At 34.9% G+C, this 23,457-nt stretch overlaps 1 protein-coding gene and 6 non-coding genes across 7 annotated transcripts; all 7 read right to left on the bottom strand.

Moving 5' to 3' along the window:
- Nucleotides 1–1,779: 1,779 nt before the first annotated feature.
- Nucleotides 1,780–1,852, bottom strand: TRNAK-CUU. Its single transcript has one exon. It is a non-coding gene; the product is annotated as a tRNA-Lys (tRNA).
- A 700-nt stretch (nt 1,853–2,552) lies between these two features.
- LOC124920234 (U-box domain-containing protein 5-like) lies at nt 2,553–22,384 on the bottom strand. The gene is made up of 3 exons (XM_047460677.1): nt 21,579–22,384; nt 2,778–2,885; nt 2,553–2,702 (listed from the first exon to the last, which is right to left on the bottom strand). The coding sequence occupies exons 1-3, from the start codon at nt 21,606–21,608 to the stop codon at nt 2,553–2,555; spliced, it is 288 nt and encodes a 95-aa protein (XP_047316633.1). The 5' UTR covers nt 21,609–22,384.
- On the bottom strand, nt 3,273–3,501 carry LOC124923229. The gene has a single exon (XR_007098231.1). It is a non-coding gene; the product is annotated as a small nucleolar RNA U3 (small nucleolar RNA).
- Nucleotides 4,378–4,615, bottom strand: LOC124923233. The gene has a single exon (XR_007098235.1). It is a non-coding gene; the product is annotated as a small nucleolar RNA U3 (small nucleolar RNA).
- On the bottom strand, nt 20,111–20,183 carry TRNAK-CUU. Its single transcript has one exon. It is a non-coding gene; the product is annotated as a tRNA-Lys (tRNA).
- On the bottom strand, nt 21,007–21,235 carry LOC124923219. Its single transcript, XR_007098223.1, has one exon. It is a non-coding gene; the product is annotated as a small nucleolar RNA U3 (small nucleolar RNA).
- LOC124923232 lies at nt 22,142–22,379 on the bottom strand. Its single transcript, XR_007098234.1, has one exon. It is a non-coding gene; the product is annotated as a small nucleolar RNA U3 (small nucleolar RNA).
- Nucleotides 22,385–23,457: the final 1,073 nt, after the last annotated feature.

The raw sequence follows: 23,457 nt of genomic DNA, 5'->3' as shown, positions 1-23,457 counted from the left end.
ATTTATTTGGTTATTTTTCATATGCCTAAATGATTATATAAGTACTAATATATTTAAATTTATTTAAAATACAAATAAAATCCGGTCCAATCGGTTTGACCAAAATACGCTAAAAAAATCGGGTTAATGAACGAAACGGTTTTCAGAACAATGAACATGACGCAATTATTTATGAGCAAAATATTCAATAATATGATGAACAATTGGCCTACTTCTTCTTCTGTTTTGAGAACATTGATATTCTTAGCCCCAAAATTGCACTACCAGATGGAGATGTTTTATTATTCTCTTTAATATTATTATTATTCTTATACTTGTTGCCACTTTCTTTTAAGGGATTATATTTCACCTCCACCTTAGTTTTGTTTACACTACCGCCCGAGCTCGGGCTGCTCTCGGTATCTCTTAACATACGCAAGAACTCTGTAGCTATCACCATTCCTTTCTCATTCCCATAATTGGATATACTAACCAATCCAGGAATCACCTCTTCATTGATGACCAACTGTATGTACTCAAATCAACGAGAACACTGTGTTGGGGGAATCCATGACGACGAAGACGTGTTTTCCTACACTTCCTCATCGTAAAATTGGAGTGCCTCTACTACGAAATTGATGCCTCTATTTGTTTCAGCTATAGAAACCAGGGAATCATCTTTAGGCTGACCTGTAAAAAAAAGTTATAAATTAAATAATATATGTAGCTATATATATATATATTGAAAAAAATTATAAAATCACCTAAAAAAGGAAATTATAGATTCTGAATCGAACTACTGTAGTTGTATCCTGCAATCTTTTATTGAATAAAAACTCATCGATTATTGAATCGATATCAATCAATGTAGATAATCATAGAATTTGTCAAGAATTCTTCTTTCATCTTATTCTGAAGAGATGTTTTAAGAAGTTTCATAACTGAGAATGATCGTTCCATTGTTGCAGTAGAAACAGGGAGCGTTAAAACAAGACGAATCAATCTGTCAATTAAGTGATAATGATGTGCTTTTTCAGTCTCTATAAATCGTCGACACAATTCCGAAATGATAAAAATATTCTGAAACCTTTCATAATTAACTATATCAAGCTTATAATGCTCCAACTGACTTCTCAAATAATGTAGTTCTTGACCACTAAAATCATTAGGATAGGATTTTTCTGCAACATTGTGAATATCATTAGCATTAAACAACTAAAAGTTGCCTCGAAGTTCCAAAGTATAGCTAAGTTTAAGAAGTTCTACAGCCTCATCATCAAATCTGTTATTGAGTTCCTCAATTTGATAATCTATTGCAGCATGAAATACGTCAAAACAGTGATGATGCTCAACTGTAATAGAATCTCTTTGCTGACATGAACGTCTTTAGTTGATCTATAACAATCATATTAGGTATCTCAATACCATTATTTAATCATAAGCTTCTCAAAGTATCGTATCATAAGCTTCTCAAAGTATCGTATTGTAGTTGTCTAGAAATGAATGTCGATTGTTATTTAAGTTATGGTAATATATATATTGAACAATCCCTCTCCAATCCTCCTCTCATAACTTATGGGTAGAGCTTCATTTCATTTGAACTAAATTCAGTTTAGCTGGACTGTGTATTGTTGAAAATAAGGCAGGACAGGGTGGAGACGACCCCACTCTCATGTGTAATAAATAAATTATGGCATTCAAAATGGCACATGACCGGTCTTTTATCCCCACCCAACCCATATAGACACTTTGCTTGGATTTTAATTTAAAAAAAAAAATTGAATGAAAAACAAAACCATACGCCCACCGAGGGGCTCGAACCCTCGACCACAAGGTTAAGAGCCTTGCGCTCTACCAACTGAGCTAGACGGGCTTGGTGTTCTTTTAATTTTATTTTATTATAACAAAATCAATCTGGGCCAGCCAGAACAAGCTGCACCACACTAAACAGTATTCTGATAGCTTGATCTTGAAATAACGGAAGTAACCGTCCCTGATGAAACAATCTTCGATATATAACATTCGTGTTGAGAAAACACCTCTGTTATTGACAAACCTTCTCCAATCAAATCTGAGCAAAGATCATATGCATCTTCATGGAAGTTAAGTGAACTGCTCGGGCATGTTCTCAGTAATGACAAGAACAGCTGAGCTCCATTCCTCAGGGCTCCTAAATCAGACAATTCTTTTGCACGCTTCATAAACGTGAGAAGTTGATAAACGTAACTCTCAGAGATCTAAAATCTTGTTTAATGGCGAGATCTCCAACCACCTGACACTGAAAATCCCATGGCAGTTCATCTACATTAACTAATAACAACAGCTTTCCGTCCATTTTATGATTATTGGGACAAGATTGAGTTCTACGAGATTTAATCTTACTGCTCGTGTCAACTGGAAGATATAAATCATTCAAAGAAGGAAACTATTCTTCAGAACGCAAGCAAGCTGCAAGCTGCCATGATCTTTCTCTGTGATTATCAATTGACCGTAATTCCTTAGAAGATTGAGAAGATAGACTAAGATCTGTTTCTTATCCTGCTCACGAGAAGAAACTTTATCCAGAAGCATCTTTATAGAAATGCAAGCTCATTGAAACAAGAAGCAGACTTTTCATTGGATGTGGATTGTTGGAGAAATGTCCGGATGATTTTCCCAGCCGCTTCTTCAGATGAATCGAAGATGAAAGTAATACGACTGAGATCAGATATTATGCCAGATATCTGCAAATTGAGATGAAAATTAGTATATCTTCTTCCTCAGAATACAAGTCAATAACTCAGAGATATATTTCAAACCTCAGCAGCTAATATTACAGGAACTGAATTTTGAATCTGGAACAAACACTGTTCCAGTGCATTTCTCGATTTTTTACATCTTTGTAGTATCGAATCACTAGTTAATGCCTGGAATATAAGTTTGAGAAATGTTGAAGCTAAATAGAGTTTACTTGACTCTGCACTGTATTGACTTTGCATTATCAATTGCAGTTCTTAAAGAACAAAGAGCTTGTCTCCCAGAAGAACATCCAGGACGTGAAGCTTAAATTCTTGGAAATAAAGTTATGATTTTGCCCATCAGTCCTAGTAATTCAATCTTTGTTTCCAAAAAAAAGATAAACACCCTCCAATTCATTAATCCATTGTTGTAAAAAATTTGCAGGAAAAACCAAAAAACAAATCATTGTGAGGTTTTGCTTTCATTGTCTTCATTTCGTTGAACTCTTACACATTTATATCGAAAACAATAACACCCTGAAAAGACAGGACCCAACTACAAGAAAAAAAAAAGTGAGCCTGTCAGACAACTGCTAGACCAACCCAGCCAGGGCCGAAGCACTGGTGGAGAACGATCCTCTACAGCAGTGTTGACCACAGACGAAGCAGGTGGGCAGCAGCGCCGTTAATCACGCTCAGGTCTAGCGGCAATATCTCATCAACCAGACATAGATTCCTGTCTCCTTAGAAATCAAGGATACAGATGTACGAGCCTATAGAACAGATCCTGTTCAAGTAAGGTCGTGACTCATGTTCTCAAAACTTCTTAATATATAGTACAGAAACTTAGGTTATCTGGGAAATGTGGGATATAAACTAAACATCAGGCAACTTAAGGACTTGCTTGGACTATGGTAATATTTAATTAAATAAAATGATCAACACAATTTTTACACCATAATTTATCCACAAATAATCCATATAAATATTTATTTACCCAAACAAGATTACACTAAAATAACCCCAAATTAACCCAAAAAGCTCTAAAGAGTTAAGAGATGAAACTGTGATAGAGTTAAGATCATACTAGTATAGGGGGTAATTTCTCATATTCAAATACTCTCTCCTATACTATATTGTCTATATACTAGCTAACTTACTAACCCTGCAGCTAGAAACTGAATTCAATATTTTTCTATAATTATTAGCTTTACTTTCACCTTCTTCAAGTATTACACACCTTACCCCTTTTGCTAAGAAGGCCTCAAATCGAAAAGGTTTGGGCTCAAGTAGCTAGGCAGTGAAATAGTTACGACATATTTTGACACAGTAGAAAGAGCATATCTAAGAAAACCCTCTTTTTTTCTTCAACAAGTAGAAAGAGCATATCTGAAACGGCAAGACTGTCTCCCCAAGAACTAATTAACAAGTCATCAATATGAGTTTTGCTTTCAGTGTCTGCATTTAGGTTAAAACGTTGTGAGATTCTTCTTACACGAAAAGAAAAACATCATGCGAGGAACTCCATCTCAAAGGGAGTTTTTTTGGCAAAGTATAATATGTTTCCATAAAAACATTTTCACACAAATAGAAAAAGGCGTACTTTCTTGTCTTTTCATATCTCAAAGTATGCAGTGAGACAGAAGAGATCATCTTCAAGTAAAGTCGCTTAAAAAAATTGAGTCTGAAATTGAGCCAAAACATATGCCTCATAGTGTCAAAAAGATTCAAGTAAGCTCAACTGCAAGACCAACCCTCTTCAACAATGTGACCCACAAGCCAAAGCGTGGCGCTGTTAATCACGCTCTGGTCTAGAGGGCATGTCTCATCAACCAGACACAGATTCCTGTCTCCTTAGAAATCAAGGATACAGATGTGCAAGCCTACCTATAGAACAGATCCTGTTCAAGTAAGGTCGTGCTTAGTTTTCTCTATACAATTATTTACCCAAACAAGATCTAAAGAGTTGAGTTGTGTTGAGAGTCTAAACATTGATATGGTAATAATAGAGGACACAAAAATGATAGAGAAATAGAGATCTGATCTCATCAGATCAGATGTTGGAATTAATAAGTCATGGATTTTGAAGCTTGGAAGGGAAGGCATTGGTCAAGACTACCTTTATATATATCCTGACTGCCTGTTCGAACATCATCCCCAAATTAAGCAGCACATGAAGAATGAATTCCATGTATGTATGTATACAAAGAAAAAAAAGAAAGAAAGAAAGACTACCAGTATGATCAAGACTAGCTACCAATAAATTTATCCCAGGTGTTTGTCACATCAAACAAACAGTGAAAAGACAAAACCCTAGCCTATTGCGTCAAGCTAAGGGAAGAAATCATATCTTACAATCCGAGAGAGAGCTGATGCGAAGAGTGGAATTTCCGTCGGAGAAACTGAGTGACGTTCTATCTTCCGATCGTAGTCATAGAACTCGACGCTACTTTATCCGATCATTCGACGGAAGAGAAGCCATTTCCTGAAGCGCGGGACCATGGTGGTGCATCTTGAAGGTGAAATTCGAGAAATGCAGCGACGAAATCCGCAGAAAGCAATCAAAAAGAAGATGAAGCGGTTGCATCTTGATCGTAATTGTTGACCCGTTTGATCACGATCTTGAACAGCTCTCTTGGGTAAGTGAATGTAATATCTTATATCCAGAATTGTGTAAGATGAGAATGGGTTGAAGAGAATAAGACAGAAAGTAAAAAGATCTTGATAATAAAGATGAAGAAAGAAGACGATATATTAGAAGAGATGAAAAGTATATTGTTCAAAGTCATATCCTTTACAGCCATTCTATCCTTTATTTATACTAATATATTTTGATTATTATTACATGAATTATTATTATTAAAAGCCCAATTAGCTTCTTTAAAAGCCCATTTATCTTTTGGCCTTTTAAGTAATATTAATTCTAAATGACCGTTTCTGTTTCTGAACAGGTGTCATTTACAGCTTATAAATCGTTGATTCCCTTGTTATTCTCCAAGATCTGAAGAGTTGTTGGACAGTCACGACATTCCCCTTCTCTTAAAGATCACCTTGTAGAACGAGGCTTACTTGCAGGAAATCGTGCACAAAAGTCTGGAAATTGAGATCTGAAGAACGTCCAATCTTCCCATGTCGAATCTTCTATAGAGGTATGTGTCCAGTGAACTAGGGCTTGAGCAACACTATGGCCTCTGCGTCTAATCATCCTCCTTTCTAATATATCTTCTGGTTGTAGTTTAATTTCTCCATCTTCTCCAACTAACGGCAATGTTGTTTGTACAGCTTCAAGTGGTCCAATCTTAGCTCGAAGAAGGGAGACATGGAACACCGGATGAATCCTGCAATTTTCAGGTAATTTTAACTTGTAAGCTACTTGCCCTATTTTTTCCAAAACAAGAAAAGGTCCAAAAAACTTAGCAGATAGTTTGATGTTTCTTCGTGTAGCTGCTATTGTTTGTCGGTATGGCTGGAGTTTTAGGAAAACCCAATCTCCCACTATAAATTGTCGATCTTGTCGATTCCGATCAGCATACTGCTTCATCCGGTTTTGGGCAATGGTTAGATTGTCCTTCATTATCTGGCATATTCGAGTTCTTTCGAGCATGAAGTCTTCTACTGCTCCTACTGAAGTTTTGGTCATTGTTCCCAATGGCAGTGGAAGTGGAGCTAATCCGTACAAAGCCTGGTATGGCGTTAGTTTTAATGACGTGTGGAAAGTGGTATTATACCACCACTCTGCTAAAGCCACCCATTTGCTCCATTGTTTTGGTTTGTAGCCGCTCATACACCTCAGGTAAGATTCTAAACATTGATTTACACGTTCAGTTTGTCCATCGGTTTCTGGATGATATGCTGTACTTAATAGAGATTTGATGCCAATAACCTTTAACAAATCCTGCCAAAAAAGACTGATAAATATAGGATCTCTATCTGTCACAATAGTTTGTGGTAGCCCATGTAACCTATAAATGTTTTCAACAAATAAATTTGCAATTTGTGTTGCAGTATAAGGATGTTTTAGTTTGATAAAATGAGCATATTTTGTAAATCGATCTACCACAACTAACAATGTTGTAAAACCGTCTGATATTGGGAGTCCTTCAATAAAGTCCATGGATATGTGTAACCACGGTGTGTCTGGAATTGGTAATGGTTGTAATAGTCCTGCTTTCTTAGAACTTTCCTTTTTGAAACGTTGACAAATATCACAATTTTTAATTAGCTCTTGCACTTCTCGTTTAAGTCCTGACCAGAAAAAGTTTCCTTTTACCCTTTGATATGTAGCCTGTATGCCTGAGTGACCTCCTAAACTTGTGTTATGCAGAACATTTAGAATTTCTTCTCTTAGATTTCCTTTACTGCCCACACATATTCTGTTTTTATACTTGATGATATTGCCTTCATTTTTGTATAATGGACATTGATCAGGTTGTGAAGCCAATAAAACTATGATTCTCTGTATTTCTTGGTCATCTTTGTAGGAATCCTCCACCTCTTTCTGCCAAGTTGACGTAACAGTGGATAACATAGATAATGAAGCCGATTCTCGTCTCGATAGGGCATCTGCAGCCAGGTTGGTTTTTCCCTGTTTATACATTATTGTGTAATTAAACCCAAGTAGTTTAGATAACCATCTTTGCTGTAAAACTGTAGTGATTTTTTGTTCCATTAGAAATTTCAAACTTTGATGATCCGTTCTAATAATAAAGTGTCGCCCATATAAGTAATGTCTCCACTTTGTAACTGCCATCAATACCGCTAGTAGTTCCTTTTCATAAGTAGAGAACCCTAAATGAGCCTTAGATAGGGCTTTGCTTAAATATGCAATAGGTCGCCCCTTCTGCATTAGAACTGCCCCAATTCCATAGTAACACGCATCTGTTTCAACTTCTAAATCAATGTTGAAATCGGGTAATGCTAATACAGGAGTAGTAACGAGTGAATTTTTCAAATCTGTAAATGCCTTTTCTGCATCCTCTGACCATTTAAACATCCCTTTCTTCAAAAGCCCGTGTAGAGGTTTGCTAATAACACCAAAGTTACATACAAACCGCCTATAGTATCCAGCTAGCCCTAGGAATCCTCTTAGAGCCTTTATATTTTTTGGAACTGGCCACTCTTGTATGCAACTGATCTTTTGTGGATCGACCTCAACACCTTGACCACTAACAAAGTGTCCTAGATATTTCAACCTCTTTAATCCAAAAGAACATTTGGACAGTTTAACGAATAAACTATTGGCCTGCAAAATTTTCAACACTTCTTCAAGATGGGATAAATGTAGTTCTAAAGTAGTACTGTAAATGAGAATATCATCAAAAAAAACTAATACTCCCTTTCTTAGCCATTTTCGGAAAATTTCGTTCATGAGTGCTTGAAAAGTTGCAGGTGCATTAGATAATCCAAAAGGCATAACTCGGAATTCATACAACCCTGAATGTGTCCTGAAAGCAGTTTTATGTACATCCTCCTCGCGAACTCGTATCTGATGGTAACCTGCCCGTAGATCCAGCTTTGTGAAAATTGTTGCTCCATGTAGTTCATCCAGCAACTCATCTATTGCAGGTATCGGATACTTGTCTTTAATTGTTATTTCATTCAATTGTCTGTAATCCACACAAAACCTCCAAGTTCCATCTTTCTTTTTGACCAGGATCATCGGAGAGGCAAACGAACTTGTGCTGTTTCTTATAAAACCTGCGGTCTTCATTTCAGCTACTAATGATTCAATTTCACCTTTCTGAACAAAAGGATAACGGTAAGGTCTTTGATTAGGTGGATTCGAACCAGATTTGAGATTGATGGCGTGGTCTGTTATTCGTACAGGTGGAAGATTTTTTGGAATTTCAAAAACCGTCTTATATTTGTTGATCAACCTCTGGATATTTATATCAGGTATTTCTTCTGCCTGTATTATTTTATATTGGTCCAATTTCTCTGTATCTTCAACTTCCATATGATATATCTGACCTATAAAGCATCCCAATCCTTTCTTGATATTCTTGCTCATTGTTTCTCCGCTCATCAGTTTAAAAATACTTTTTTCTTTAGTCCCGTATAAACGTATTTTTGATCCGTTGAGTCTGGCTTTTATACATCTTTCCGAATAATTCAGACTTACTGGTCCAAACTTTGTCATCCAGTCGACTCCTAAAATCATATCACAACCTCCGAGCTTGATTGTCCTTACGTTAAATACGAACTCATATTCTTGCATTCGCCATTTAAGATTTGGTAGAATGTGTCGGCTGTACAGAACTCCCCCCCTGCAATTGTTACCGTTAGTGGATTATCTTCTATAAGTTCACATCCCAATTGTCGAGCGGTCCCTTCATCAATAAAGGACAGAGTACTGCCACTGTCGATTAGTATTGTTACTTTTCTCTTCTTGATTTGTCCCACGATCTTTAGAGTAGAGTTACTTGCAGTACCGTTTATGGTTTGAACAGACAGTTCTCCTCCATCCCCCATTGTATCATCATCTGCTACTTCTTCCAATCTTAGTTTTTCTTCCAACTCATCATCTAATTCAATCATGAACAATTGTCGATTTGCACATATATGACCTTTAGTATATTTTTCATCACATTTAAAACAAAGCCCTTTCTGTTTCTTTTCTTGTATCGATGCCCAGTTTACAGATCGAGCATGTTGTTCTGAACTTGAGGTTATTCCCTTATCCTTAGTGGTATTCGTCCATGCTGGTTTTGGATGATTCGTCTTTATGGTATCTCCCACAGTTCTACTCGGCTGTTTAACAATCTTTGGTAATGGAGCTAAGAATTCATCTTTAGCATTTGCTAGTCGAATTGCTTTGTCTAATGTTTCAGGTTCCAACAGTTTCAATGCCTCTTTTAATTCATCACGCAAACCACCCAAGAAACTTTGAATATAATATCCTTCACTTTGAGGAACATTCTTGGAAATGACCAATGATCGTAACTCTCTCCACTGGTCAATGTAATCAGTTAGTGTCCCGGTTTGTCTTAGTTGATGAAATTCAATTATAACATTTTGGTGGCCCACTTCTTGAAATGCTAGCAGAACTTCATTAGTAAATTCATCCCACGATTGAATCGTATGATCTACTAAGTAATCTGTGATCCAAATATCAGCTCGTCCCGTAAAAAAATATATAGCATAATTCACTTTTTCGTAATCCTCCATCATGAAATTTCCGAAGAATTGGTTTGCCCTTCGTACCCAACCCCTTGGATTTGTTCCATCAAACTTATCAAGATCGATTCTTGGATTTCTTAATGATAAATTTCCTATTGATTGTAACCCCATCCCTTTTGTTGTATGTGGATCGTATGTTGTTTTAACATAATTATTGTCTGACAGGTTTCCATTCGGTCGTCGGAAGATGCCGTCTCCTAGAGGTGTGTCTTTCCTTCTTGGGTTTGAAGAATTGGTCCCTTTTGCTCTTTCATCCGGTTGATTGGTAGATTTTGGTATTGATTCACAATTTGCTTTTAAATTCTCCAAAAACTGTGATTGCATTGTTTCTAGTCGTCTAGTCGCATCTTGTTGTTGTCTTGCGATTTCTTGTTGGTGTCTTGCGGATTCTTGTTGCATGAACTCAAACTGTTTCGCGTTCTCTTGTTGTAGTAAAGTGAATTGAGAGATAATCTTTGATTCTGTTGTTCTTTGCTGTTCTTGAATTACTTGATGTATCTCTTCGACTTTGCTTGTGAGGGTTGCCTCTATATTGTTAATTCGCTCGCCTAATCTTTGAAAATTTTCTTCTGTAGCTTGTGATCTCGTCATATTAACAGCGGAAGTGTTACCGAGGATAGATGGCTTTGATACCAATTGTCGTGACCCGTTTGATCACGATCTTGAACAGCTTTCTTGGGTAAATGAATGTAATATCTTATATCCAGAATTGTGTAAGATGAGAATGGGTTGAAGAGAATAAGACAGAAAGTAAAGAAGATCTTGATAATAAAGATGAAGAAAGAAGACGATATATTAGAAGAGATGAAAAGTATATTGTTCAAAGTCATATCCTTTACAGCCATTCTATCCTTTATTTATACTAATATATTTTGATTATTATTACAGGAATTATTATTATTAAAAGCCCAATTAGCTTCTTTAAAAGCCCATTTATCTTTTGGCCTTTTAAGAAATATTAATTCTAAATGACCGTTTCTGTTTCTGAACAGGTGTCATTTACAGCTTCTAAATCGTTGATTCCCTTGTTATTCTCCAAGATCTGAAGAGTTGCTGGACGGTCACGACAGTAATCAGAGAGAAAAAGGTGTTCATAACTATAAATTGGCGGTTGACATCCAAGTTGACTCACCTCTCATCCGAGTTGACTCACTCCGTCTTCTCTTTCTTATTGATTTAAATCAATATCACAAATGTCTCACTTGCGGAGGCCCGCCAAATTCTACTTTTGCTATCATTTATGTTTGTCTATATTCTTAACAAATTAAATCTTTTCTACATATTTTTAAAGAGACAAATCTAAAATACTTATAAAATATTAAGAATAAATAATATATTAGTGTGATATTATATATTTATTAAGTTTTTTTTATTAATATTAGAGAAAAAAAAGCACAAATAGTATACTTGTTTCTCAATTAATTATTAATTAGACACAAATAATATACTTGTTTCAGCTTGGTTAGCCGTCTTCAATTCATCGCGACACCAGACAATAACAACCATCTTTGATTTTTCAAAAATGAAACTATGTCATTTTTTGACTATTTGGCTTCATTAAAAAAGTGAAATGATAACATACTTTGGTGATCATTTCCCTATATCTAGGCACATCATTGATGCTTATACCGACAACTGGTCGGAGAATGGCCAAAAGTCTTTTGACTAAATGAAGCTCACTTATTTCTCAAACCAACCTTGAGAGGCTATATATAAATAGGGGTGTTCAACCGGCCGGTTACCGGTTCCGGTTAAGACCGATTTTGCCTTTTATTTTACAAACTAGTTAACCGACTGTTAATGGTATAGATTTTACCGGTTCCGGTTCTATTGATTCTGATCGGTTTCAGTCGGTTAATCGGGTTTAACCATAAGTAATAAATTTATGATTTTTTTTTTAAATTATTGTTTGCACTTTCTTATTATACTATTCTATATCATTTTGTTGTCTCTATTATAATATATTATATTATTATTATAATATAATATAATATAATATAATCTAATCTATTATATATTATTACAATATATTATATTATTATAATATATTTTATTGATATATTTAGAAATATGTTATAATATATAATTTTATTATAACAATATAATATATTTTATAGTTATTTTTTTTTAAAACTTTTTATATGTTTCTTAAGAAAATTAAATTTCATTTTAATATATCTATTATTTGAAAATAATTAATACAAATTATAAAATATGAAAATATATAATTAAATTATTACCGGTTTACCGGTTAAACCGTTAGAAAAAATATGCAAATCGAAAACCAAACCGTTTAATAGTAAAAAACTAGTTGATCGGAACCGCTAGAATCGGTTAACCAATAAACCGTTAAAATGAAACTGGTTAACTGTTTTTGTTGAATGGATCATCATCCCGATCGAATGACACATTGGATGATGTTCATAATACTCTTGGGAGCTTTTTTAAGCTTTCCATGCCCTCAGATCAAAGGATTCGAGCCTCAATCAAAACTTCAAAACCTGCAGTTTTGATATTTTTGAGGACCGAGAGATCCGACTAAGGATCTTCGATTAGGAACCAAAGAGCCCCAACCGGGAATTTTCGAGCCTAGGACCGAGGAGGTCCGACTGAGGATCTTCGAACCTAGGACCGAGAATTTTTCGAAATTCGATCGAGGATTTTCAAACCTTTGACCAAGGGGTTCCAACTGAGGATTCTAGCCTCGTGACTAGGAGGCTTCCGCACTTGATCGAGGATTCTAGCCTCAAGACCAAGAGTATTTAGCACCCCGAATTAGAATCCCAAACCAGGACTGATGAGGTCTTGACCCTAGGACCGAGGGTTTTAGCCCCGGGTCGATAACAGTTGCACCTAAGACTGATGACGTCGATCTTAGGATCCGATTGGTTGCACTTTTAATTTTTAAAATTATTTTTTGTAATTTTGGGATCTCAAACCATTTTCTAAAAATTCCAAAAAATTAAAAATTATTTCAAAATATTTTTACATTATTTTCTAAAAAATATATTTTGATAAGGGCTCGTTTAAGATTTATTTTTAAAATATAATGCCTTTAAAATTGATGTTCTTAAGGTACATTCCTCATTAATCAACGTCATCACCAAAATATACCATCATTTAAATATTGTTGTTATAATTTTAAATACATAAAGCCCTATGCATGTCTAGGACCGAAATATTAATTGATTAAACTAAAACGTTATACAACTAATTTTCCAAAAAACCAAAATTTTATTAAGTAGAGACCATTTTTAAAACAGGTACGGAGGATGAAACGCGATAGTCTTTCCCGATTATCACTAAACGACGAACTAAAACGAGACTCTAGTTAAAAATAAGTTTGTATACGTATGCATTATTATTGATTTTAAACTGAAAATCAATTAACGACTCTTTATCAAATAAATAATATTTTAAATTGATTGTTTTTAATTAATTTAAATAAAAGATTTCTTTAATCAAATTGTTATTTGATTATTTTAAATCTAAAAGATTATTTCAAATTTGATCAAAAATATTTTCTTATAATTAATTGCAAACTTCTCGGGATTTGTTTTAAATTGTTTAAATAATGTTTTATTTTAAAAAGATTTCTGACAGGCAAACTATTGTTGAAATTTCTCGAGATTTTTTCAGAAGTTACATCCTCATTTAATTTTTTTTACTAAACTTGAGAGTGTTAAAAAAAGTCAAAATATAGTCTCTAATTTCTCTCTCTTCAAAATAATTTTTTGGGAGCATTTGATGGTATAAATGCTATTTATAATTGTATGCGAGGTTATAAATTTTTTAAATTTAATGTGGGACAAAGTGCATAAACATTAAATTTTCAATGTGGGACAAAGAGAATAAACTTCTTATTCATTCATTTTCACTCTTTTTTCTTCACACTTTCTTTAGTGATTCTCAAAACGATATCATTATGTTAGGATCGGGATCACCAATGGAGACTGGGGTCTCACAAAGTTGAACGCTTACGCACGCTTCGTTTGCTAATAACCCTGTTAGAGGTTGATTATCTAGTTTCCACTCTACGCAAGACGTCACAAACTCTTAAACCAAGTTCAAGTGCAGAAATATTTATTTCGTCTTCAAGAAACACAACAAGATTATAGTAAAGCAATAGGAAAGAACATACGACACAAGAATGTTTATGGATGTTCAGAGATAAAGCTCCTACGTCACCCCTTCTTCTCATCCTTGAGAAGGATATTCACTAGAAGATTTGATTGAATACAAGACTTGTACACAACCCAGTCGAACAACCGGGACTTAGTTACTGTCTGTTTTCAAACTCATAGCACACACGCTATGTTGAACAGAAACAGAATCTATCAACTTACCATGCTAACAAACTCACACAAAATAAGTAGGATTGTAATACAGTTTTAGAACTCTAACACACTTGAAAGCTTGTGAGACTTAGAGCTTGAAAGAGTTGATAACTTAACGTTTGTGAAAAGATTGTTCAAATGCCGGTATTAAGCAAGTTGTCCTTTGTCTTCTTAAATAGGCAAATGTCAACGAACATATTTTGTTGCTCAACAGACATATTTTGCTTCATAAGACATCAGTCTTGATCTTGATTGGTTGAGGTTCAGAATAGCACTTTATATGAGATATTCTTTGAATTTGTCTGTACTTGGATGATAATAAGCCAAATTGTCATTAATTGGATTATGATTTACGAGGAGCGTAAATCTCAGAAGCTTTGACTTGTTTTTGTTTCTTTTATCATATCTATGCTGCTGCCAAAAAGGTCTTCATTAGTCCTTCCACAAAATAGAAACAAACTATTGAATCCATATAAAGCTGATATCTACAACTACCGAAAATGTGCTTATATAGTACCGAGGCTGATAGGTTTTGAGAAGCAAGAAGCGTACCAGAAACGCTTCTAAATAAAATGCCAATTTGTAAAAATGCCGGACGCGTGCTTTGCAAAGTACTTATTGCAAAGTACCGGACGTGTGCTTTGATATAAGATTGATGTTGGAAAACGTCGACTCCGCCAAAATATCGATTTGGGATAAAATACCAATTTTGCTTCATAGAGTACCGACTTCGCAAAATATCGATGTTGGATAAAACCGGTTACGCTTTAATAAAATGCCGAAGTCCATACTACTGAATGGTTTTGTGAAATGTCGAAATGATATAGAACCGGCTACGTGTTTGTAGAATGCTGATTCTATAAACTACTGATCTTCATAAATGCCGATTATGCCTTTATAGAAAACCAATATTTAGAAAGCCGATTTGCAAAGTACCAGTTATGTCCACAGATTGTCGATCCTGTAATAATGTCGATTTTATGTAAAACTGAACTCTGATAAAATACCGACTTAATAAAAGACCGAACAACTTTTTCTTCCGGTTTTCTTTAATCTGCATAGGATTTAACACAATTAAGTTCTTATTTAATAGATAATTAATACTACTATTTAATTATCTATTTTTACTTAACACATTATATATTATTTGTGTCTTCCCCGTCATATGAGCTGCAGAAAGGACCATTTGTCACTTGCGGTGGTCCGATTGCAGCCGACGACGATCGCCACCAGATTTTCCGGCGATATTTTTTTTCTTGTAAACAAAAATACCATTATTAATGCACATCATTATTTCTACCATTTATTTATTATTATTATTATTATTATTATTATTATTATTTTAATCTTTTAATTTTATTTAAAATACTAGTCAAATTTTAGTTAATCTTGGAACGAATTGATACAAAATTTTTCCAAAATTAATTATTTTAATACGGTATTTTAAGCCTAAAAATTAAATATGTTTTATTATCATAAAACTAAATTTGTATGCTCGAAATTATTTTCAAAAATTATAAAGTTTGGGGGGTAAAAATTGAGTATGTACAATGAGTAAACCGGGAATAACCCAACATGAAAATTAAATGACTTCGTTGTTCGAATTGTAGTCTAGAGAATCATCATCAATGACTGGCCGAACCCAAGTCCCCTAGAAAGCGCTAGAGAGGTTAAGAGCTATTTCATGTTCGAACTCTATCGTACAATGAGACGCTGTCCTCGAGTCATGTTGTTTGGGAATGTAGCCTCAATCGGGAGGTAAATTCCATCCAAAGCTAAATATTGATGAGAAACTAATATCAAACAAGTAGTGAGGGAAATCTGAAAAGGACTTTGAAAAGAGAGTAAAAGTACTTCAAATTGTCGGGAGGGAAGCAGATGAGAGTTGGTAATGCACCCTAGTCGGATGTCGAACGATTAATAACTAGTCGACCAATCGACTCGTGGTGTGGAAGGCCAAAGCCCGAGCTTTTTTTTACGCTCATATAGACGTCTTTGTCTTGACCATTTTTACAGTATGAGCTTTTTGGTGTGTTAGCGTATCTCGACATCTTCACGCTTCAAGCACTGACCGATGGACTTCCATTCGACCTGTCTTAAAACATGGATTAATCTATGTGCAAGTCAACGAATGAGTAAAATTGTAAGGCGTAAAGAAGTTGATTGACGAATCCTTGTGGGTTGTATTGTAGGAATATTAGTTAAAATTTAGTTTATTATGATAAAAAAGTTAGAGATAAAATTTTAATTCGATAAATATATTGAGGACTATATTGTACTATATAATGAATTACAATTAATGAAAATAACACTTTTTCCGTCCCAACCTATATAGCTAAGTTGCTAACAAGAAAGCGTAAAGAAATTAAAATGGTCGGATCAAGCAGCATGATGATAGGAACGAACATCGCCGAGTTGAGTGATACTTAAAAAATTGCTCTAGCGAAAAAAATAGAACATCGATCCACTAAATCTTTACAATGTCGACAATCCGAACACCGTTCTAAGCGCCATATATAACTCTCACCGGAATAAAAATATCAGCCAGTTTGGAGCAATATCTAATTCAAGATTGACAATTACCAAGATTTGACAGAAAGTATCAAGAAATTTTTAATTTTCTGTCTTTACTCCATGTGACCTATATATAGTTAGAAATGAGAAAATGTGCTTACACAAAGTTATAGATATACAAATCATCTAGGCCGTGTCAAAATTTCTGATTAATTGACGGTTAAAATGAATTTCCAATTGCATTTCCAATAAGATCTGTCCAAATAACCAAAATCAGGTTTTTACCAAAGACCTATTTTCGTGTGTTCTTCCCTAACCCAATCCAAAACGTTATTTTACAATATTTTTGGACCGTCTTTTAATTTGATTTTTTGAATTTGAAATTAAATTTAGACAAATTTTATTTACAATGAATTGATAAAATGCAATCAAATACAAAACTTTCAAATAATTCAAATAACATATCTAAATCATCAAATTGGAGAACTACATCGATCATTAAAAAGAATTATGAAACTCAAATATTCAGAAATTAAAAACTTGTTTATATTATTATTAAAAATGAAATTAAAACTTACAATTAGAAATAAAGTCTTCCTAAAATATCTCTTACTTTGCAAAGCTCTCTCTAAAATCCTAAACATTATTTCAGGTCATCATAACATATTTATTGCAAAAATTAAATCTAGTTAGAAATGACTTACATAATTGAAGATTAAACCAATGTTAGGCATAATTTTAAAATACGCGGTCCGACTAGAGGTCCAACTAGTCCGACTGCGAAACGGTTGATTGAGTGGTCCAAATTTTGTCTTCAATACGGTTACATTTTGAATCAGTCAAAATTTGATCCGACCGAACGGTTCAACCGAAAAATCAAACCGAATATTTCTAGTTCAAAAGGTTACCTTATAAATTATTATTCTTTTTCTTATTTCCTCCATAAGCTCTCAAATCTATATGGTAAGGAAGAAAGAAAGAGACGAATGTGGGTATAGCAAATTCAGTTATCAGCTAAAAAGAAAGAATAAAGAGACGTAAATCCTTTTTGCTAATATTTATTTAGATCTACGGTTCCATAATATCTACCTTAACTCCTCAGATCTACAGTCCGGATCTATCATCCTTAACTCCTTAGATCTACAATCTCTTCCTCTCTTAGTGTATTGCGTGTTTTTCTTTAGATCTACATCTCTTCTTCAGCTGGAACTCAGGTTCTCGGTAAGTTTATCATGTTTCTGATTATCATACTATTAGTATTTCAGATACTAGTAAAGTGAAGTATTTCCGATATTGGTAAAGTGAATTACTGGTAGAATGAGTTTTGTATGTATGATATGTAATTAATAAATGAAAATGAAGAAGGGTATAAGTGATTGTGATAAGTTGGAATTGAGTTTAGGGAGTGAATGTAAGTAGAGAGAGTTACTGATGAGATTAAGAAGGAAACAAGTGAAGATGAAGAAGGGAATGAGTATGTATGACCTATATTTTAATTATTGATGAGTATGGGTTTATGTATGACCTGAGTTACTGATGAGAAAAATTTATTCAATTTTGTTAATTAAACAGATCAAAGATTACAAAAATAAATTAAATATTTGTTTGATTTATAATTCATCCAAATTCTACAACACACTTAAATATATATGTTTGATTTGTTTGATTTAGTAATCTTAATCTATTTTTCAAATCTTTAATATTTATTAATTATTTATGAGTTAAATGCTGAATAGTCCCTGAAGGTTTGGATATTAGACTACTTGGTCCCTGAACCAAAATAATAGAACCCGTTAGTCTCTACCGTCCAAAACTGTTAGTCAAAAGCCTTTTGACTGTTAAATAATGACCATTTTTCCCTTACCTTTTTTTAAATTAAAAAAATTAAATTAAAACTTAACCTAACCTAAATTTAATCTAACTTAACCACAATGCAAGCGATCGTGATTTAAAACCAAACAAACCAAAGAGATCTCCCGTCGAAGTCAGTCGAACCCCTTCTCCCAAATCAGGATTTGAAGACGAATCCATAGTGCAAGCGATTGACGACGACCTGGGCGACTGAGGCAAGCGAACGAGCGACTGAGGCGAGCGACGGAATCCACAATGGTGCAGGTGGCGAGCGAATGAACACATGGATGAAATCGAACAAATAACGACGTGCTTTACCCCAAGCCAGTTAAGTTCTTAGAGTTTACCCAGACGTTTACGATTGAGTTACAGTGGAAAGAACGGAAGACGGTGGTATATGATGTCGATGGAGATAAAGTTAACTTACTGGATTTGCACAATTGGGCTTATCAGCGATTATTAGTAAGTTCTTCAACACTTATTCGGTTTAGAACTGTAAGTGGGTTGAAAATAGATAGTGATTGTGACCTACTAGATGTACTATTCATTCTATGTTACATTTCAAGATTAGGGACCGGCCCATCATTGATATCCTTGACATGATAAGGCGGAAACTAATGGTTAAGTGAGAGACAATGTATCAAAAGGCTTTATCCAATGAAAGGAGAGTCCCCCCAACAATTCAGAAAAAGATCGCAGCATGTACCTCATTGTGTAGAAGATGCAAACTCCTTCTTGGAAAAGAGCAACACTACGAGGTTGTAGAAATGAGAAAGAGGTATGCTGTCAACTTAGGGGAGTTAACTTGCTCATGTAATCATTGGCAATTGAGTGAAATTCCTTGTGTTCATGCCGCATCAGCTATCCTACATAGTGGAAGGAACATTGAAGAGCTGATCCATGAGTATTTCACTATTTCAATGTGGAAGAAAGGATATGAAGCTGTCATATACCCTTTTCCAGATGTCGACTTAACACCACCTAATGAAAGAGATAAGTACTACCCTCCAGAGCTTAAGAGAAGGGCTGGCAGACCAAGAAAGCAAAAAAGAATGGAGTAAGGTGAAGTAGGGTCATCATCATCAAGAGCAAAGACTGTTAAGTGTGGCACTTGTGGTAAAGAGGGCCATAATAAACGAGGTTGTCAAGAGCTCATATTAGAACTAATAGAAGACAAAGGGGAGGAACTTCTGTTCAAGTGGTGGGTTACTGTTAAATTAGGTCCTCTTGTTTCGTGTACTCTAATGATTATCCTTCTAAAATTGAATGATTTGAAAAAGGATTGTTAATTAAGTTATGGTAATATATATTTTGAACAATCTCTTTCCAATCCTCCTCTTTTGGGTATAGCTTCATTTGAACTAAATTCAGTTTAGCTGGAATCATGTATGGTTAAAAATAAGGCAGGACAGGGTGGACCCCACTCACATGTGTAATAAATAAATTATGGCATTCAAAATGGCACATGATTGGTCTTTGATCCCCACCCAACCCATATGTGAATTTTATGTTAAATGAAAAACAAAAACCATACGCCCACCGAGGGGCTCGAACCCTCGACCACAAGGTTAAGAGCCTTGCGCTCTACCAACTGAGCTAGACGGGCTTGGTGTTGTTTTAATTTAATTTTATTATAATAAAAATCAAAGCAACAACGGAAGTAACAATCTTCATTGAAACAAGACTTATAGTCTCAATTGCAGACTTTTCAATTTCAATTGAATCTCCATTGAATGTGGATTGTTGGAGAAATGTCCGGATGATTTTCCCAGCCGCTTCTTCAGATGAATCGAAGATGAAAGTAATACGACTGAGATCAGATATTATGCCAGATATCTGCAAATTGGGATGAAACTTAGTATATCTTCTTCCTCAGAATACAAGTAAATAACTCACAGATATATTTCAAACCTCAGCAACTAATATTACAGGAACTGAATTTTGAATCTGGAACAAACACTGTTCCAGTGCATTTCTCGATTTTTTACATCTTTGTAGTATCGAATAACTAGTTAATGCCTGGAATATAAGTTTGAGAGGTGTTGTCAAAGCTAAATAGAGTTTACTTGACTCTGCACAGTATTGAAGTAATGACTTTGCATTATCAATTGCAGTTCTTAAAGAACAAAGAGCTTGTCTCCCAGAAGAACATCCAGGACGTGAAGCTTCAATTCTTGGAACTAAAGTTATGATTTTGCCTATCAGTCCTAGTAATTCAATCTCTGTTTCCAAATATGCCCATTCAAAAGATAAACACCCTCCAATTCATTAATCCATTGTTGTAAAAATTTGCAGGAAAAACCAAAAAACAAATCATCGTTTTGCCTTCATTTCGTTGAACTCTTACACATTCATATCGAAAACAATAAGACCCTGAAAAGACAAGACCCAACTACAGGAATTAGGATAAAAAAGAAAAGAAAAAGTTGAGCCTGTCAGACAACCGCTAGACCAACCCAGCCAGGGCCGAAGCACTGGCCGAGAACGATCCTCTACAGCAGTGTTGACCACAGCCGAAGCAGGTGGGCAGCAGCGCCGTTAATCACGCTCAGGTCTAGCGGCAATATCTCATCAACCAGACATAGATTCCTGTCTCCTTAGAAATCAAGGATACAGATGTACGAGCCTATAGAACAGATCCTGTTCAAGTAAGGTCGTGACTCATGTTCTCAAAACTTCTTAATATATAGTACAGAAACTTAGGTTATCTGGGCAATGTGGGATATAAACTAAACATCAGGCAACTTAAGGACTTGCTTGGAATATGGTAATATTTAATTAAATAAAATGATCAACACAATTTTTACACCATAATTTATCCACAAATAATCCATATAAATATTTATTTACCCAAACAAGATTACACTAAAATAACCCCAAATTAACCCAAGAAGCTCTAAAGAGTTAAGAGATGAAACTGTGATAGAGTTAAGATCATACTGGTATAGGGGGTAATTTATCATATTCAAATACTATATTGTCTATATAGTAGCTAACTTACCAACTCTGCAGCTGAAGAAGGGATTGACATGCAATATCAGAAGGTGTTGTTGCCATTGGAGCTGAATTCAATATTTTTCTATAATTATTAGCTTTAGTTTCACCTTCTTCAAGTATTACCCACCTTACCCCTTTTGCTAAGAAGGCCTCAAATCGAAAAGGTTTGGGCTCAAGTAGCTAGGCAGTGAAATCGTTAGGACATATTTTGACACAGTAGAAAGAGCATATCTAAGAAAACCCTCATTTTTCTTCAACAAGTAGAAAGAGCATATCTGAAACGGCAAGACTGCCCCCCAAGAAGTAATTAACAAGTCATCAATATGAGGTTTTTCTTTCAGTGTCTGCATTTAGGTTAAAACGTTGTGAGACTCTTCTTACACGAAAAGGAAAACATCATGCGGGGAACTCCATCTCAAAGGGAGTTTTTTTGGCAAAGTAAAATATGTTTCCATAAAAACATTTTCACACAAATAGAAAAAGGCGTACTTTCCCGTCTTTTCATATCTCAAAGTATGCAGTGAGACAGAAGAGATCATCTTCAAGTAAAGTCGCTTAAAAAAATTGAGTCTGAAATTGAGCCAAAACATATGCCTCATAGTGTCAAAAAGATTCAAGTAAGCTCAACTGCAAGACCAACCCTCTTCAACAATGTGACCCACAAGCCAAAGCGTGGCGCTGTTAATCACGCTCTGGTCTAGAGGGCATGTCTCATCAACCAGACACAGATTCCTGTCTCCTTAGAAATCAAGGATACAGATGTGCAAGCCTACCTATAGAACAGATCCTGTTCAAGTAAGGTCGTGCTTAGTTTTCTCTATACAATTATTTACCCAAACAAGATCTAAAGAGTTGAGTTGTGTTGAGAGTCTAAACATTGATATGGTAATAATAGAGGACACAAAAATGATAGAGAAATAGAGATCTGATCTCATCAGATCAGATGTTGGAATTAATTAGTCATGGATTTTGAAGCTTGGAAGGGAAGGCATTGGTCAAGACTACCTTTATATATATCCTGACTGCCTGTTCGAACATCATCCCCAAATTAAGCAGCACATGAAGAATGAATTCCATGTATGTATGTATACAAAGAAAGAAAGAAAGAAAGAAAGACTACCAGTATGATCAACAAGACTAGCTACCAATAAATTTATCAGAGAGACAGTTGAGCAATGGAGACTAAAAGTACGACACACATCAAACAAACAGTGAAAAGACAAAACCCTAGCCTATTGCGTCAAGCTAAGGGAAGAAATCATATCTTACAATCCGAGAGAGAGAGAGAGCTGATGCGAAGAGTGGAATTTCCGTCGGAGAAACTGAGTGACGTTCTATCTGCCGATCGTAGTCATAGAACTCAACGCCTACTTTATCCGGTCATTCGACGGAAGAGAAGCCATTTCCTGAAGCGCGGGAACATGGTGGTGCATCTGGAAGGTGAAATTCGAGAAATGCAGCGACGAAATCCGCAGAAAGCAATCAAAAAGAAGATGAAGCGGTTGCATCTTGATCGTAATCAGAGAGAAAAAGGTGTTCATAACTATAAATTGGCGGTTGACATCCGAGTTGACTCACCTCTCATCCGAGTTGACTCACTCCGTCTTCTCTTTCTTATTGATTTAAATCAATATCACAAATGTCTCACTTGCGGACGCCCGCCAAATTCTACTTTTGCTACCATTTATGTTTGTCTATATTCTTAACAAATTAAATCTTTTCTACATATTTTTAAATATTTTTAAAGAGACAAATCTAAAATACTTATAAAATATTAAGAATAAATAATATATTAGTGTGATATTATATATTTATTAAGTTTTTTTTATTAATATTAGAGAAAAAAAAAAGCACAAATAGTATACTTGTTTCTCAATTAATTA

Source organism: Impatiens glandulifera, chromosome 1 (genome assembly GCF_907164915.1).
Source record: "Impatiens glandulifera chromosome 1, dImpGla2.1, whole genome shotgun sequence".
Lineage (NCBI taxonomy): Eukaryota > Viridiplantae > Streptophyta > Magnoliopsida > Ericales > Balsaminaceae > Impatiens > Impatiens glandulifera.
This window is presented reverse-complemented; position numbering and strand designations above follow the sequence as displayed.